This window comes from Leuciscus leuciscus (genome assembly GCF_965113295.1).
Source record: "Leuciscus leuciscus genome assembly, chromosome: 22".
NCBI classification, from domain to species: domain Eukaryota; kingdom Metazoa; phylum Chordata; class Actinopteri; order Cypriniformes; family Leuciscidae; genus Leuciscus; species Leuciscus leuciscus.
The window spans coordinates 32373407-32393022 of record NC_138746.1 but is presented as its reverse complement, the minus strand read 5'-3'; the positions used below and the strand labels follow the sequence as shown (position 1 = coordinate 32393022).

The following is a 19616-nucleotide window of genomic DNA, read 5'->3' as shown; positions in this document are numbered from 1 at the left end:
CGCCATGCCGGGCCATCTCCTTTGAACCTGCCTGTTTGCGTTAGGTCGTCATCTGTACGCAATAGAAGGCATAGGAGACGAGGCCAACGAGGCGGAATACGGCAGCGTCTTCGACGACGAGGAAACAGACCACCTTTACCATCGATGATACTGTGCAATGCCAGATCACTGCATGGTAAAATGGAGGAACTTCGTGCTAACTCCAAAGTATGTTTTGAATATCGCACTTCAAGTTTGATGGTGTTTACGGAAACATGGCTGCACCGCGATGTCCCGGACGCTGCTCTGGAGCTGGAAGGATTCTCGCTGGAGCGGGCGGACAGGAATGCACAGTCAGGGAAAAAAACCATAGACAGTATATAAACTGGACACAGCGACCCCATTGGATTCAACGGAGACAAGTAAAGGCAATTAGAAGCACTAACTTCCTGATGGTCGAGCGTACTGCGCAGACTCAAACTGAGCTTGACGACGTAGATGTGACGTGGGCAACCTGTCTATCTACTAGTAGCTGTGCCGAGAGAAATCTGAATCATTCCCTTCCGAAACTTGCAGAGGCGGAGAGTGTGAGTAGGAGGTGTCCATGAGCTAGGAGCAGGAGAAACTTTTGCTAAGTATTCTGATTAATTACTTTGTCATTTTGCCTCCACGTCCCCCCGATTGCACGTGAGCTTCTCCTCCTGTCCATACGGTAATCTCTCTACTGTGCGACAGAGAGTCGCGTGGTTATGACGCAATCGTTAGCCTACTTTTACAAAAACTGCTTCTACGGGGCCATAACATAAGATACAAGGTAATGGAGCCTTTTATACATTTTCGTGTTTCTTTAGAAATAAATAATGGACAAATGGAGTCTTTAAACGCCTCAGATGTAAAGTTATTCACTGTCAAAGTGACGCCAAAATGAATGGGAGTCAATGGGATGCTAACAGCAGGTGATGGTCTGCTAGCCAATGGCGGCGCCCGGGGAAACTTCAAAATAATATGAAACCCTATCCCCCTGGGAAAATCAGAGACGGCGGTCTGGCTGTGTATGTGAGTAACGCTTGGTCTAAACAGTACATAATTAAAGACTCAATCGGCTGTCCTGACGCTGAAGTTCTGTGCTTGAAAATGAGACCTTTTTATCTACCGAGGGAGTTTGGTAGTGTCGTTGTTTGTGCGGTCTATGTCCCTCCTAGTGGAAACGCAGCAAGAGCGGCAGAGTGTATAGCGGATTGTGTTCACCAACAACTACAGTGTTCTCCAGAGGCTCCTGTATTCATTTTAGGTGATTTTAATCAGTGCAAGCTTGAACTGTTTTTGCCTGGTTTCGAACAATATATAAAATGTGGGACAAGAAAGGACAGAACCCTAGACAAGTGCTATGGTAACATTAAAAAGGCTTATGAGGCCAGAGCGAAACCTCCGCTGGCTAACTCCGATCACAACACTATCCATCTAATTCCTACATACAGGACTATGCTCAAACGCAGTAAACCATGCATGAAGGAAGTGACTGTATGGTCGGACGATCCCACTGAGAGACTTAAAGGTTGTTTCCTCTGTACAGATTGGAATGTTTTTAATGATATGGACATTGATACGACTACTGAGACAATAACGGAATATATACATTTTTGTGTGGACAATGTACTCACTAAAAAGAAGGTTATTATATATCCAAACAACAAACCTCATATAACTAAAGAAATTAAGAATTGCATTAACAGGAAAAAAGCTGCGTTTAAAAACCATGATCTTGCTGGGTTGAAAATAATACAAAAAGAGCTTAATCATCATTTAAAAGAAGCAAGGGGACGACAGAAAGATCTTATTGAGCGTCAGTTCTCCACTTCAAATTCGAAAAAAATGTGGAATACAATTGAACAACCAAATAGACCACATATAAGTACAAGTGATGATTTACAGAAAGCTAATGAACTTAATAATTTTTATCTGCGGTTTCAAACTCATGATTTCTCTGATAAATGCAGATCTGTTATAAGTTCTCTGTCGGATGATATGGGCACTAGACTACAGGTAGACAGTTCTAAGGTGCAATTACTGTTTCACCAGTTATGCACAAAGAAATCCAAGGGACCTGATGGGATTTCTTCACAGCTTTTGAAAACCTGTGCTGCAGAACTTACTCCAGTGTGGTGTACACTCTTTCAGCGTTCATTGGATTCTCATATAGTTCCTGTGCTCTGGAAAAAAGCTGTGATTATTCCAATTCCAAAAAAGCCTCATCCGTCCGAGAACAATGATTTTAGACCTGTAGCGTTGACATCAATAATAATGAAATGCTTCGAGAAGTACATTGTGTCCTTATTGAAAGGTGAAGTAATGTCAAAACTAGATCCATGGCAATTTGCGTACAGACAGGGCAGGAGTACGGATGATGCAGTAGGAAGTATCACCCATCTAGTATCTAAACATCTGGACGATTCAAAGGCATACGCACGCCTACTTTTTATTGATTTTAGTTCAGCTTTTAATACTTTGCAACCGTATTTATTATTGGAGAAACTAAAACAGATGGATGTAAATCCTTTTTTTATTAAATGGTATTTTTCTTTTCTAACGAACAGAACCCAACAGGTTAAGGTTAACGGGAAGATCTCCGACTCTTATGACATTAGTACAGGAGCCCCGCAAGGGTGTGTGAGCTCCCCAGTCCTCTTCAAATTGTATACAAACAGTTGTGTGAGGAATAATAGTAGCAACTATATTGTGAAATTTAGTGATGATACTGCGATTCTGAGCTTATTATATAAAGATCAAGATATTTCGTCTTACTGCTCTGAGATTAATCAGTTTATAGAGTGGTGTGATGCCAACCACCTGATTGTAAATGTGAAGAAAACTGAGGAGATGATATTCGATCCAAAGTCAATCGGAAACCATAGCCCTATACATATTCATGATGTTCCTATTGCACAAGTGTCCTCATATAAATATCTTGGTGTTTACGTTGACTGTTCTCTTACATGGCAGGTTCATATAGATAATTTGTGCACTCGGCTACAACAAAGACGGTATTTCTTGAGAAGACTTAGACTTTATGGTGTCAGTAGTAAGATTATGATGTTATTTTATCAGGCTGTATTGGAGAATGTGATCAGTTACGGAATACATCTTTGGTACGGTAATTTAACAGTACATCTGAAATCTAGGCTTGGACGTTTTGTTCATACGGCCATGAAGATCATGGGCAGAGCAGAACCGTTATATCTCCAAACCCTATATGACAAATCTATATTGAGGGAGGCAAATAAGATTCTGCATGATACAACACATGCCCTGCACTCTGAGTTCGTAATGTTGCCATCGGGGAGAAGATTAAGAATGCCTAGCTGTAGACTAAACCGGTTCAAGAACTCATTCATTCCTTCAGCTGTTAAGTTATTAAATAATAGAAGGTAGAAATAATTATTTTAAGTTCGGTTTTGTTTTTTTTCTCTCAAGTGTACAGAGTGGTGTGATGCCTATTACTTTATAAGTGTATAGAGTGGGGTGAGGACAATCCCTTTCCAGTGTATAGAGCGGCATGATGCCAATTACCTTGTAGTGTATAGAGCGGCGTGATGCCAATTACTTTCCTATATGTATAGAGTGGAGTGATTCCAATTCCTTTTCTTTTTTCTTTTTTTTTTTTTTTTTTAGTGTAGAGTGGTGTGATGCCAATACTTTTTAGTGTAATAGAGTGGCGTGATGCCAAGACTTTTTAGTGTAATAGAGTGGCGTGATGCCAATTATTTTCCTGTGTTTAGGTGGGCATGATGTACATCATGTTCCACTGTATACGGTAGCGTGAGGCCAATTACTTGATTGTAAATGTGTATATTCTTCCCTGTTAGTATGTGATGTGTTTGTTTTCCCATTGGGAAATTGTTTCCCATTATTGTCCCAATGGAAACAAATTTCCCATTGGGACAATAAAGTATACCATACCATACCATACCATACCATACCATATATATTACACACACACACACACACACACACACACACACACACACACACACACACACACACACACACACACACACACACACACACACACACACACACACACACACACACACACACACACACACACACACACACACACACACACACACACACACACACACACACACACACACACACACACACACACACACACACACAGTATAGTATAAATTAATAATTTGAATTAGCATTAAACTTTATATACATAAATAAAATTCAGGCAATTTCCATAATATAAAAAGTTGATGAATGTTGCTTTTGCCATTTTTTTTTAAATACATTTACTTTATTTTTATTTCAGTTTTAGTCATTTTTGGAACTTACAATTTATTTATTTTTTCAGTTAGCTGCCAAGGCAATATTTCTATTTCTATATCAACATTAGCAAATATCTTGAAATAGTCTTAGTTAACAGCGCTGACTAGATGTAAGCCATTTATCACAGGTTTAATTCCCCAATACTTGCAGACACTTCGGCTCTGATTTCTAAAGGAGTTCTGATACGCCTCGGTCTGTCTGAATCATCATCACGTTTACAATACCAGTTTATGACGTAAATAGCACAAATGAATATTCATGCAGGATCGGAAGGCCACACAAGAGGGCAGTGTTTCTCCATGCCCGTGTGAACACACACTCTTCCTCCACAGCTCTTCTGAAGCTCCACTGATCTAGTGTTTCTTCACAGATCCAGACTGTGAAGTAGGGAACATCACATCATCTTTTTGCATTATAATTTCAGCTGCTCATGACAGATCCTCCTCTCAAGGTCTAGAGACAGATGCTTCTTTGTTTTCCCTCTCTCCAGTAATGACGAGAAAACAGAGCTCTTTCGACAGCCACTTTCTTTCTACTTTTTTCACCCCGGCTATCATTTGTTCCCTCTCAGACGCGCCACCCTTCATGTTTATTACCCTGGTCGCTGGTGTCCTTCTCCAGCACACTCATTTCTCCGGAGTGTGTGTGTGTGTGTGTGTGAGCCAGTGCGTTTGATGTGGAACAGTGTGAAACCCTTCTTAGGTGAAATTGTGTGTCGGTTTCTTTACTTTTTGAGCAATGGGATATTTGAATTGTCAAGTCAGTTCTCGTCGCTAATAGGCATTTCAACAGGTAATATGTTCCCGCAGAACTCCCAGAATCCTCCACAGATTCAGAACATCTGCCAGTCATAAAGCTGATCATCGCTCTGTGCTTTTGTTTATTAAATATCTGAGCTAATTATGGAATCCTAAACCTTCTGACTAATTCTTTTTCATTTTTTTCCCCCAATCATTCATCATTAACCGGATAGAGATTTAAAAAAGATTACAGCAATTCTACTATATATAAAAATTTTTTTTTTTAAATCTAGCCGAATAATAATTTCTTGAACATAACTATGATTTATACAATTTAACCCATGACGTCTTAGGATTTATCTTTTTTTTTTTTTTTTTTTATGTTTCAAATCAGCAAAAAATGCTGTGGAAAACACTAACAATTGCACATACTTTGATATTTGAATTTATAATCTATTCCTGTGATCAAAGCTGATTTTCCAGTCTTCAGTGTCACATGATCCTTCAGAAATCATTCTAATATGATGATTTGCTTCTCAAGAAACATTTCTGATTATTATCAATGTGTAAATATAGTCGTGCTGTTTCATATTTTTGAGGAAACTGTCACAGTTTTTCAGGATTCTTTGACTAACAGAAAGTTCAAAAGAACAGCATTTATTTAAAATAGAATTATTTTGTAACTCAATTTAACATGTCTGTATTTTTTTTTCTTACCTTAAACTTTTCAATGGCAGTCTTTCCACAAAAATATTAATCAGCAAAAAACAGAAATGCCACAGGAAAAAGTTGTATCTGTTCTTTAAATGTGTCATTCCATCACAGACTTATAGAGCGCATTCTGTAATGAACTTTGTCACTTATACATGCCGAACACGGGGCACTATGCTATAGGACACTTTGATCTGGGCTCCAGCGTTTATACATGCAGTCAACTCTGTTTGTGTGTGTGTGTGTGTGTGTGTGTGTGTGTGTGTAGACTTAGACAGGATCTGACAGTGGCAGCCTGATGTGTGTTAAATAAGAACGTCAGAGTGAAACGGTGAAAGAGTTCTTAGAGAAAGAGACTTCTCTGATCATCTGCCAGACTGATCTCTCTCTCTCTCTCTCTCTCTCTCTCTCTCTCTCACACACACACACACGCTCACAGTCCTGACCCAAATGTATGGCTTCAGTGCAATAATAGCATCTTTCTGACACCTGGCTCACGGTCCCCAGCGCTCAGAGCCACAAACACAATGAGAGAACAGACAGATCGTACAGAACAGCTTCTCATAAACATGCCATTTAAAAACAGACTTCCTCTAGTCACCTGACGTTTCCAACAATTAGGGCACAAATCAAGTGTTAACAGTTTTTTTTTTTTAAAGGTGCAAACAAACGAAAGGTTATACACTGAGATTTTCCCCTGTATGGTTATTATTATAACTCAACTGCCAAGGCAACATTTCTCATAATCATATTGCTTAACTTGATGAAAAAAAAAAAGAAGAAAAAAAACGAATAAATAATAATAAAAAATATAAACATGATAAAACACAACAAAATAATCATTAATAATAATAATAAAAAAAAAAACTATAGTATCTCAATGATACTATAATAACACTTTTTAAGAGTTGTAAATAAATGTTTTTTTTTCCTTCAAAAAAAAAAAAAAAAAAAAAATCACATTTAATTCAATATGTAACCTGCCATTTCATTTGAATAATTTGTGAAATTATGGCTACTTTTTTTAAGTCCATTATTTTTCCGCTTCAGATCACATTATTATTATTATTAATATTATTTTTAAAGTCTTCATTTTGCATTCCTTTTTCCCCCCGCAAACCAAAAATGCCTGAAAAAAGTTTAAAACACTTTGTAATTGTTTTATAATTATTTTTAACATTAAATGAATAAAAACAATTAAACAGACATCAATAACATTTAATTAAAAATTTCTGATTAAACAAACACACACACACACACACACACACACACACACACACACACACACACACACACACACACACACACACACACACACACAGACACAGACACAGACACAGACACAGACACAGACACAGACACAGACACAGACACAGACACAGACACAGACACAGACACAGACACACACACACACACACACACACACACACACACACACACACACACACACACACACACACACACTTTAGAATAGGTAACAGGGCTGATTATGTAGCTTGGAAGTTGCTAGCTATTTTGGCACAAAATACAAGTATATTATATTTTATAATTTGTACAACTGAAAATCTAAAAACTTCTTTACATTCAGCATTATTAATAATGCCTGTTGTTCCAGTACAGCAGATCTTTCTCCATCACTACATCTTGATTCTCATGAAGCTGAGAGCTGACAGTTCACACTCACTGAACACACAAACCACCACAGCAAACCCTGCTGAATTCACACACACACTACAAAACTGAAACTGAATAGAGCGAGATCAACTCTAGTTTTCAACACACACTGCTGATACAGGGCAAACAAAAGAGAGGAAGGCCGAATAAAACGGAAGACAAGATATAGAGAGGGGATATATTGATTTTCCTGTAGGTGAAGTAGGACAGGTTGCGAGGTGTCCCTCAGGTCCAGAGCGTGTAAAAACCTGTCTGTGTTTTTATGTGCCATCGCTGGTATATGTGTGTGTGCTGGTGCAAACGGTTCATTAACACCACCTCCAATAAAGCCTTTATCTGCAGCTCACAGACGCAGCTCTGACCACAGCAGAAACCGGACACACACACACACACACACACACACACTCGCTCGCTCTCACATGGACACTGTAGAAGTCGTGTGGTTAGAAGATAAGGGACAAGCTCTCCAAATTCAAACTTATTAACAAACACAAAAATAGACTAAATCACAGCTAAAGCTACAACTGTACGTAACCATTAGCCAATGTGATCTCACTAGCAAAAATATATCAGAAGAAATTAAAAATATTAAAATATTGCCCACCACAGGATGTTACGTGCTATCAAATTTATTTCAATTTGAAAGTCTTGAAAGTCTTGAAGTACCCAGTTATCTTATTTTAAAGGTTCCTAATTTTGTTTTGGGTTCTCCTACAATAGGTTTACATGCATCCAAGGTCAAAAAACACTTTAATTTTCTCACAATATACATCGAAGCATCACCTCTTTCTCAAAGAGTCTGAAACGGTTAATTCAAAGATTCAGTCTCTCTAAACTCCTCCTTACTGAGAGCCGACTCTGCTCTGATTGGTCAGATGGCCCAGTCTGCTGTGATTGGTCGACCGCATACAGCACGTGTCGGAAACACAACGCACATTACTATATCTGGATGTCAACTCCGGCTCTTCCTCAGCGCTTGATACACAGTGATTCGACGGTAACGATAGCATCCGTATCAATTGCGTGAGTCCTCATTCTTTTGAAGTGCAGCAAAGTGGATTCCCAGCGCTGAAAACACGTCGACAACACAAACCAAACTCTTCCAGTCTCAGCTGCAACTTCAGTGCATGAGGGTAAAAGTAGATGTTGTTCACGGGCAGCCAATGAACACCACAGGCTGACATTATGCAAATGTGTTACATTGTTACATAGGTTTGTAACAGGAAGTGAGACTGGAATTACTGACGACTCGTTTCGGCAGTTCAGAATCGATTCTTTCCTTTAAGAGACAATAACTTTATTTGTCGTGCACTTTGATCTTTAAAACTTTGCAGACCTTTTGCATTCACAAAGGTAATATTCAATAAAGCATAAAAGGGGCAATTTAAATATAAAGTGAAATTAAAAGTGAAAATTGTGAAATGATATAAAAAAAAAACTAAAAAAAAAACTGACTGCCTGTAACATTCAGTTTGTTTTACGTTTTGTAGTCCTGGACTTTTAGTTTGTAAATCATTGTATGCAGTGTTTATTTTCTGTTTCCATGGTTTCTTAGCATGCTTTTGTTTGTTGCTATGGTTACTCATTGTTTCATTGAGTTGATCCACCTGCTCCTCCTTTAGCTATTTGGTTTCTCTGTGCATTGTTAGTTTTCCGTTCTCATCTATGTTTAGTTGGATGTGATTCTCCTGCGTTCCAGCATGAAACTGCAGTGCTCCTGCATGTATTTTGTTTTGGTTTATTGTTAAATAAAGTGACGGCTGCGTACAGATCCTCCCTCACTATTCTCCTTGCTACAACTAACTGTGACACTGCCCAACACAGGATGGTTTTGGTTTTGTTATTAGGTTACCAAAATTGTGTTTAAAAACCCCTGCTTTGTGTGTTTTTGCAGCAATCAGAACTATTTTTTTATTTGCTTGGATGAACATTGAAACATAAAATATCGACGAAATCCTCATCCTTCCCTTGCAACCCACGAGGAACGAATTTGTTACTATTTTTATTACAACCAAATAAACTAAAATAACGTAAGGTATTTGACCACTCCGATGAACACAATTTTATTTTATTTTTTTAAGAGTTGCGGGTCAAAATGACCCGAGGGAAGGATGAGGGTTTGATTCTCAGGCAAATATATCTCAGTCTAATGCCCATCTACAGCTCACAACCACGTCATGTAATCTATAACAACAGCTAAAACTTCACCAATGTGGTTATACGAGATTGCATTAGCATTCATAGAGATTTATACATAAAGTGTAGTTTTCTTTGTTTTGGTTTCTTATTTTATTTTTTAAAAGTCTTAATAAAATTAAGTTCAATTTGTGGTTTTGCAAAAGCGTGTCAGTCAGAAGGTGCTTCGACTTTAGAAATGACTGTTTGCCCATTACAGGATGTTTTGTTGTGTTGTGTTTTACAGTGTTGTGCTGCAGAGATGACGTATTCTTCTTGCCAAAACCCAGAAACGACTTTTTATTTTAGCACTTCCTGTTCCACCGTCCCAAAGTCAATTGTTTTTTGAATGAGTTTTTGAATGAGAAACTTTTGCTGATCACAGTTTATTTCCTGCAATAATACAAAATCCAGTGGAAAAATCATATTGTTTTTTTTGTCGAGGGAACCAGGGTGATGCTAACTCACAGGTTGGCCAAAAAAAAAAAAAAAAAAAAAAACACATCACTGCAGCTCTCTATTCTTTTGCCAAAATAGTGTTATAAAACCCTGCCTTGTATGCTTTTCTAGCAATCTACACTACATTTTATTTGTTTGGATGAACAGTGAAATCATAATATAACATAATATTTAATTTGTAAAGTTTTGAAAGTCTTAAATTACGTTTTTTTGTGTTTCAACTTTAGAAAATACTGTTTACCCACCACTAGATGCATTGATTTGCAATCCTGCTATACCAAGTTTGTGTCTTAAAACCATGCTTTGGGTTTTGTTGGTGATCCACACTAAATCTGTGCTTGTTTGGATGAACACTGAAACATACAAAAAAAATATTCTCAAGCAAATGTAGCCTGGTCTAATGCTTGTCTCCAGCTCAAACCCTGTCCATGACAGCGGAAGGGTTTGAGGCATCACCTTCGACAGAGACAGAGAAGCGCAGATCCAGGGTTTCCTCCCACTGGAATGATGATGTTTTTGTTAGCAAACATGCAATCAGTCAGTGCTAATGGCAGTTGAACTGCACCCTAATCTTTAATCGACTGGCTAATTAGAAAACATCATGCAAATTGTGTGATAATTACATCTTAATCGTGTCGTGATTGGACGAGTGGAGTATGCAAGCGATAGAGGGCAGAGATGAAACACAGGAATGCCATCCTAAACAAGGGATGTACTCGCTCAAAGGTTTGTAAAAGTGCAGATCATTGTCATTTCAGGCTGACAGTTATGTCTGTATCGCATGAGACTGTATTGTTTGATAGATAACTTTATAATTACGGGCAACACAAAGTATAATAAAGGTAAAGTGTGTAATTTCTGAGCCGCTACACTCTTCTATATAGACCTTATTCAGAGCAGCGCCATGACGGGTATGAAAGTGAGGCTGTGAGGGATTGACTTACTGTGTTTTCAATGTCATTCACTGTATAAAGATACTAGATCACTTATAATTTTCCACAGCTCATATTGTCTGGGTTTTTATTTTTTTTGTCTACTGACATTTCTTCAAAAAGATATTTTTTGCAGTGTTTAATCAGCAGAACAATCCAAAAACACGTTCAGTAACAGCACAGCCCACTGAAGAGGTGTACGTCTGGCCCTCACAGCCTCGCATTTATTTCAGATAAAAATCAAAGATGGCGCTGCTGTGAATCATGTCTAAAGAGCCTTAAAGGAGACATATCATGCTTTTAAATTGTTCCTTTTTACATATAAATCATACATTTGTAGTCTATATAAAGCGGAACTGCAATGCTTGGGTCTGAATTCCTCATTATTATAGCTCCACAGGCCCCTTTTCTACCCCTTTTCTAATGTGCTTCTGAAAGCAACTCGTTTTGGTGCGGTCTCTTTAAATAATATTGAGACACTTCATACCCCGCCCCCTCTCCAGGTTGTAGCGGTGACACTCGGTTCAACTCCACCCCGTTCGGCCATTTTTGTAGTCTGGTAGCAGAGATAGGATTATCTAGCGCACAGAAACTTTTATACACACGTTATTAACAAAATGTCAACAACGGAAGACTTGTCCAGCCAGCCTTACATGTTCGAGCCAGAGCCGGAGCGAGATGAAAATGAAGACGACGAACCTGCAGAACAACGTCTTCATATGGATGTATCGCAATGGTGTGTACTGTATTTACACATGAAACTTTGGTCTTCCGACCTTTTACCACCGTGTCGATTTATTTTGATTAATATGTCCGAGGGAGAGAGAGCAAGACAGCGTCTAGTTTGGAGACGGTGAGGTCTTGTTTACACTTTCGCCTGGCTCTGAAGAGAGAGAGTGAGCGCGCGCGCGACCGGGTCTCTCTCTCTGCTCGTTCTTTCAGTTAAACATGCTCCTGTCACAAGCGCGGCAGTTCATCTAAATTAGACGGTGTAATGAAGCGTGTGGGTTACTACATCCAACAACCGAACATTTTAACTTACCCTCTCGTAACTTCTGCATCCTTTAGCTTGGACTACAAAATTGCAGCGAGAAATAATAATGGCGGATTGCTCGAAGTGTTGGGCCGGAAGTCAATGTCCTTATTTGGCAGTTCCTCTGCAAATACTGTGACGTAATAGTTCAAAAAACGTCATAGATAACAGAAAAATCTGAACCGGTTGAAAAATATGACCAAAACAGAATATAAAGATATCAACGAAGCACCTGAAGAGAATAATTTCATCTTTTCTGTACTTCTAAACACTCCAAATATACAACAAAATGCATTTAAGGGCTAAAAAAGTGCATTTAGCATGATATGTCCCCTTTAAAGGGTTCTGTCAGACACTTCACATACAGATCCTTAGGGGTTCCCGTCATGGGATCATTTGATAGATTAAGTTTTAATTATTTATTTTAATTACATTTTATGAACTGAACAGCTCTTAAAAATGTAATAACCTGTTATACATGAAAGTGTTGTGCAATCATTGAAGACATTTCTCTTATATAGAACCTTTTTGGCATAAAGCATTCTTTAAAGACTCCCTGTGGTGAAAATCAAGTTTTTAATGTTGTTTATATGTCTATGTGGTGTTTTTAATAAGACAAACCATGTGCAAATTCATTAGTCAACACCATTGTTGTATTTTTTTCAAACCTCCCGTTCCCTATCTGTCAGTCACTTCGACGTGATGTCAATAGGCGCGTTTCCATTACAGATTTTTTCTAAATGTCGACAAAACACTATTGCGAAATGATGGCGTTTCCATTACCCGATGTTATGCGACTAAAACTTCTTCTTGCGATAAGTAAATCCAAAAATCATGGCAACGGACGTTGGTAGGTTTATGTACTATATCCCAGCCACTGCACTAGCAATTATTATTAATCGGAGGAGATGTATGTGTGTTTTCCAAGCATTAATGGTAAGGAACGACCCTTATACTGTGAGCGGCACATATGAGGTGTTTCTGGGTGTTTCTCCCTCATATCTGCTTCGAGGTCTTGATTGTGGCATTTATTTGGGGTTTAGAATCCATTATTCCTGTAATTATTTTGTCTTATATGAATTTAATAAAGAACTCTGTCTCGTATTGTGTGCAAACACACCGCGTCATCTACGTCAGATGACCTGTAAATGAGCAAAAACTGTTTCCATTGCAGGTTTGCGAAGTATTTCTTTTTCGAATTGCCTGAAAAACCTCCTCGTGCGAGTGTAAAAACGTTTTTGCGATAAATGGGAGTTTTTGCGATATTGACGTGTTTCCATTGGGCGTATTTTCAATTCGCAATTTCAAATATGCGCAATTTGAAGGGTAATGGAAACGCGGCTAATGACTGACACTAGGGCCAGATTTACTAACAGCACAAACCCTCTTTTGGTGTTAAAAAAACTAAAGTCAGGATTTACTGAAGACACGCAGTGAAAAATTTACGCTGAAAAGGCGTGGACAGGGTTATTTTTGCGGCTGATCTTATTGCATAATTATACAAAATTTATGGGAGGAGAGTATTTAAATTAATCATGCAAGCTGATTTACTAAGGTTTGTGCTTGTCAATGTACTGGTATTTGCTCCATTATTTACCGCCCAAAAACAGCATGTCATAAACCAGACGCTAACTGGTAGATTATGTTGGTCATTATGGATTTGATCCGGTTGCGTCTGTGTTCTTTGATTTGCGTGTCGTGAGTAGATCACGCGCTGAACTTTACAATCACATCTGCACTGTTTTGGAATTGCTCGCTGATTTGCCCTGTATAGTATATCTGGCCCCAGGGGTCATTCTTGGAAGCCACAATCACCTCTGATGATTTGAGAAACGGCCAATGAAAATAAGCGAGTGGAATTTGCATGTGGACATCCACTCATTCTGACCGTTGTCTCTGCATTACAGTAAAAGCTGTTGTGAGGTCAGTGAAGTGAAGATCTTACCCCACAGCCGAGTCCATTTCCTAACTCACAGCAGACTCTCCTTCCATCATCCACAGGAATCAGTCCGGCACCACATCCGGCAGCGGGACACAGCACTCCCCCCATCTGAAGAACACACTCCTCCGCTGCGTAGCGCTGGTAGCGCTCGTACTGGAAAACAGAGAGAGACCGAGACTAAAACACAGCTCGTGATGTCAGACAGGGACAGCTGATCCCAAAAGAAAGATCAACATGTCATTCCAAACCTTTCTTCTGCAGAAATAAAAGAAGACAACTTTGACTTCCATTTTATGAACAAAAAACATTTTTCAAAATGTATTATTTTATGATCCACAGAAATAATGTCAGGTGAGTAAATGATGTCAGAACTTTTATTTTACGTTGAACTATCCCTTCAAGTGTGTTAAAGATTCTTGTGAAAAAAACGTCAAACACAAGTTCAAACACTGGATGATTATACACTTTTCAATAAAAATGAGTCATAAGACACATTTGATTAGCATTTTACCGAAATTAATTGTAAGACCTGTTAGCCCCATAAGATCTGGCAAATAATAGTCAGTAAAAATCTATTTACTTTTAAATGGAACAGTTTATAAAAAAAATATAAAAAAAATAAAAAATAAAAGTTTGCACTTGTGTTTTTGTTGAGTATCATATTTTATACATCAGGCTTCAAAAAACAAACAAAAAACACCTACATTTAATTTAGAAATCCAAACTGAGCAAAAATATGCAATTTGGTGCAGCTGATGGTATTTATAAAAGTAAAATGGAATTCTGATAGCTTGTAATCATTGAGATCTTTAACAGTACAGCAGAATACTTACATAAAATGCATATAAATGTCACTTTATATCTTTTAATAATGTCTTAGTAAGTTGATATTTAAATTATTAGTTTTATGCTTATATCAAAGCTCTGTAGTTTTTATTGTGGGGGCAAAACATATAATGCAATCAATACAATAATGATTGAGAGATGAACAAATAAACCTTCCTGATGCCTGATGGATCATATTTGATATTCATATTACAACATGATTTTTCAAATAAATGATGTATGGATAATCAAGTAAACCTAAGTTGCTTCAGTCCAGGAAGTGTTCATCTTGAATATGGCTAACAATACTGGCCCTGTCCCAAATGGCGCACTTCATGTGGACTATCGGTCTCGTGGACTTAAATTGCGCGTGCTCGCTGAGGCTATGAGTCTGTAGGCCGTCCCAATCAGCATTTTAACGCTCTGAAGTGTGCTCAGCAGCGCCCCCTTTGTACCCTTGAAGCGTTCTTCCGCGAAGCCAGCATAGATGCAGGCTCCACACACTTTAACTACCCAGGAATCCTTGCGAAAGGCCAATCAGACAACGGATGGGAGGAGATTTCGCTCACGGACAATTGTTGACATGGCTGAGAAGAAAATATTACGTTTTTTATGACCTAGATGTACATTTTACCAGTTTTTACCTACAGTTTATACAAACATTATGGTCATCGATAATGGCACGTTGAATAATACGATCGCATTATGATTCATTAAATAAATAGAACTGAATGTCAGGGCTTTACTGAGTCATGTAAACATAGTATGAATATTGAAACCTGTAAATTCATCTGACACTCATGCACATTCTCATTATGTGTTAAAATTGTAATCTTAGTTCAAATGGAACATTATGTATTATTATGTACAACTTTATACATAATTTAAATAAGCATGATGTATCTATTGTCTAATGCCCAGGTGGCATGCATAATATCAAAATATAGAACTGTAAAATTAGGCTGTGTAGTTGACATGGAGATAAGACGTTGGAGCGCAAAAATGTGATTTCTCCTGTCCAACATCAACCAGACCGTTATTTCCGGCGTGACGATCGAGTCTGTCCCAAAAATACCTCTCAATGCGCCCTCGTGGACTCGCACCAAGAGCCCTATAGGTCTGCACTACATGACGTCACCAAAGTGTGGACTCTGAGGACTCACGAGTGTGCCATTTGGGACAGGGCCATAAAAGTTATTCTAGCATTTACATAAAAGATACACAAACCACAACCTGAAGGTGGACGTTTTTACTTAGTAAAAGTATAACAGGATGCATGTCGAAGATTGTGTACAACAGGTTTTTCAGCAAAGTTTTGCTTATGTTGATCATTTAGAGGCTTTAGTGTGTATCAAATATGACACAGTCGGCTTTAACAAGCTGTTGATCAAATTATTATTATTTTATGATCCATGAAACTAAATTGGGATGGTAAAAGTATTGGTATAAAAACAACCCAGTGTTCATCCAGCATAGATTTGGTTGTGACATCTGGCCCGCAAGCCGAGCGTCCCAACAGGACAGGAGAGAGTGAGATGAACACGATGCGCACAGATGTCAGGAGAAAACAACATGTTCTGAAGCAACTGCAGAAACATCCCTAATGGAGCTCTGCAGAGGTGACACACAACCGCCCCGACTGGCGTCAACACTTCAAGGACAAACACTTGGAGGAGATGGAGGGAGGAACGAGGAAAATGGTTTCGTTTGGTGAGACGGTGCAGTGGTGAGGTCTTGTTGCGAGCACAGGGCTCAGTGAATGGCATCGAACAGCCAATTACGAGCCTCTCGCATGTGACCTTCTGATGACCAGGATGAGCGTGGATTTCTCATGAGCCGTGATCAGGACAGGGAAGGTTGCTGAGAAGGTGTGTGTGTGTGTGTGTGTGTGTGTGTGCATGAGACCAAACCTACCTGCTCATCTCCCAGGACTCGGAAATGATGAACCTCTCTAATGAGTGAATCAGGACAGCCGGCTGGAGACACAGACAGAAAACAGGAACATTAGCATGGGCTGAAACGGATGTGTACAGCAGAGAGTTTGCACATAACTGGAAACATCTATCATCATTTACTCACCCTCATGTTATTCCAAACCTAAATACGTTTATTTCTTCTGTGGAACATAAAAGAAAACAGTTTTGATTGTGGACAATTTTATTTTATTTTTTAGAATATTTTTTTTGTGTGTTGCACAGAAGAAATAAAGTCATACAGCTTTAGAAGGACTCAAGATAATGATTCAATTATGAGTGAATTTTCATTTTGAAATGTTTACTTCTGGTATGAATAGGCCTTTACACCAGCATGAAGTCCCATCCTGCTCCATGTTATATGCGAGTTAGTGTTGGTTTTGTTGTGGTCAATCAAGGTCAATGATAAGATACTCTTTTTTTGTGTAAATCTATTCATTTATTCAAAAATACATTAAAAAGGCAAATGACAATAACATGAATACACCTCAATGAACATATTTTGTAATTTCTAAAAATACAATTCAGTTTCATTTATAAACTATTGTGGGCCTGAAAGCAAATGTGTCAGAGTGTTGCAACTGTCCTGATTAGTGTTATTTTAGTTTCATTGAGATTTAAGATTTGAATAGTTTATTTATTTATTAATATTTTGAATTTATTTGTGCATTTTTAAATGTCATTTTAGTTAAAAAAATATATATTGTTGTATTTTTGTCACTTTTATGACATTTATTATTATTTTTTTTTATTTTTTTTAAATGTCTAGTTTTTATTTATTTTATTTTAGTTAAACTAATTGAAAATGGGAAATGTTGCTTTGGCAACTAGCTGAAATAAAATAATAAGTGTAAGTTTTGTTTTATATTTTAAATATAAATAATATATTTTAATTTAGTTAATATGTTTATTTTATTTCAAGTAATTTTTTATGGTTTTAGTTTTAGTCTCTAATAACCCTTTTCATGATATTATAATGAAGAAAAATGCCTCATTAACCGGATGAAATTCGCAAAAAGTCAGGGTCAATAAGTCTGGGTCAAAATATCTGATAATACATTGTTAATGAATTTAAGATTTACTTCCAAGGTAAGGTTATTTCACAAAATGCTTTATGATACCAAATTAATGTCATTTATGAATTAATAATTAATTAGAGTTGCAAAAATGTCTACCAAAAAATATATTTTTAAACTTTACAAATAATTTGTACTCAAGGTGTAAAGTAAATATGTACATATGTTTTAATTGATGGTTATACCACATGACATTCTTTGAGTCATTAAACTTTAGTTGAAAATGGTATAAAAGTTTTCAGAATCATGTGTAACGTGTAAATTCTGTTATGTTCTGTTTTAACTCTGTTTGCTCTGTTCCTAGTTAGTTACTCTGGCTGTTAATTAGTGTCCACACACACCTGTTTCAGTTCTTTCATTTCGGTTTCCGGTATCGTCTAAGGGACGACAGATATGCTTAAAACGGAGAAGTTTTTCCTTTGAGTTTCCTTGTACACACGACACCATTGTTAAAACGATCCCCATTCACATGGATCAGTGAAAACGACTAAAAACACTGTATTCTGCAGCCAGACCAGTAGATGGCGATGAAACACTATAGATTGAATACGTAATACGCATGTGCATGACGTCATCGTCTTTAGAGATTCACGTTTTTGTTGTTTACATGGAGACTTGTACTTTGAAACCCATTTTCAAAAGTTTGCGTTTTCAGGCACCGAACACGCCGCTGCAAACGGCCAAAACGCATTAAAAGTTTCATACGCTTTTAGTTGAAAAAGGTATCATGTAAAAAGCCCCTTAGTTAACATGTTTGTGTTATTTATTCTCCTGCGATCACAAGTGTTCCTTGTTTATTTCATTAAGACTCTTTTTGTTCTTACAGCCACAAAATGACAATATAAATCCAACATTAATTTTAATTTGTTCTAAACTAAGATTTTTTTCCTCATCTTAGCCACTTATTTATCACTGACCCATAGCAAAACATGACCTATGAGCGTTCTGGTCTCGCTACTTTGAAGTCTTGCGCGTCAAGCTAGCCATGAAGCCTGTTTGGCACGCCACCATCCAAAACACAACATACAGTATATGCTGGTCATTTCAGCAGGACGTTCCTTATCAAAATGCAACGAGAATTGACAAGTGCATGTATTAACATACATTACACTCAATATCCCGAACTCGGGCGCACACGAACGCTAATGAGCGGAGCTCTTCAGGACGCCCAGCACTTGCAATGCTGATACGCACCCAACATCCACCTCAGGGTCACGCTCTGAGAGGAGACGCCTTTCATTCGAGCCACCTAATCTCCAGGAGGAGAGGAGAAGCACCTTAATGGGGAACAGAGCCAAAGAGGTCCTTCTTTTTCCTGGCCCGCAGAAAAAAAAAACTCGTGGTTAAATCCACACAGGATAATTATGGACGGCAAATGAGTGAAGATGAATGTGTGTGAGCTTAGGCAGGGGTCTGACCCCAAAGTGGCAGTCCAATTCTCTCTTCTAACAACCGTGGTGTAATGATCTGGTCCCTTTTGTAGGGAAACGTTTTGCTTTGGACCAAAGATTCTTGCTACACACCAATTATCTCTTCGGAGACTAATGACTACTCTAATCTGCATGTGATGGCACACACACACACACACACACACACATACTTGGACTTCTCCGAACACCTAAGCGGAATGGAACTTTAAATTACAAAGAGTGAAATGGAGTGATCTCTAAAAGATGAATGTAGATTTAAAGGCTGATCGCATCTGAGTGCAAACAGTACAAAACACACGCTTATCAAAACGGCCAGAAGGAATTTCCCATCA

The 19616-nt window shown here is 38.0% G+C and overlaps 1 protein-coding gene and 1 long non-coding RNA gene across 4 annotated transcripts in view; one reads left to right on the top strand and one right to left on the bottom strand.

Moving 5' to 3' along the window:
- LOC309487125 overlaps positions 1-3541 on the top strand; it is a 149931-nt gene extending 146390 nt beyond the window's left edge. The window contains exons 2-3 of the long non-coding RNA XR_014201764.1: positions 338-2686; positions 3203-3541. This is a non-coding gene — a long non-coding RNA (uncharacterized lncRNA). The remainder of the gene's footprint in view (positions 1-337; positions 2687-3202) is intronic.
- The window catches only part of prkn (parkin RBR E3 ubiquitin protein ligase), a 384030-nt gene that overhangs the window by 4170 nt on the left and 360244 nt on the right, over positions 1-19616 (bottom strand). For 2 of the 3 annotated variants that reach the window (XM_082154627.1, XM_082154628.1), the window contains exons 8-9: positions 16720-16781; positions 13984-14133 (exon numbers count right to left, since the gene is read on the bottom strand). In XM_082154627.1, coding sequence (XP_082010753.1) covers positions 13984-14133; positions 16720-16781 — 212 coding nt within the window. Of the gene's footprint in view, positions 1-9510; positions 10573-13983; positions 14134-16719; positions 16782-19616 lie in introns of those variants that run through there. The other variant, XM_082154629.1, reaches the window with a different exon arrangement.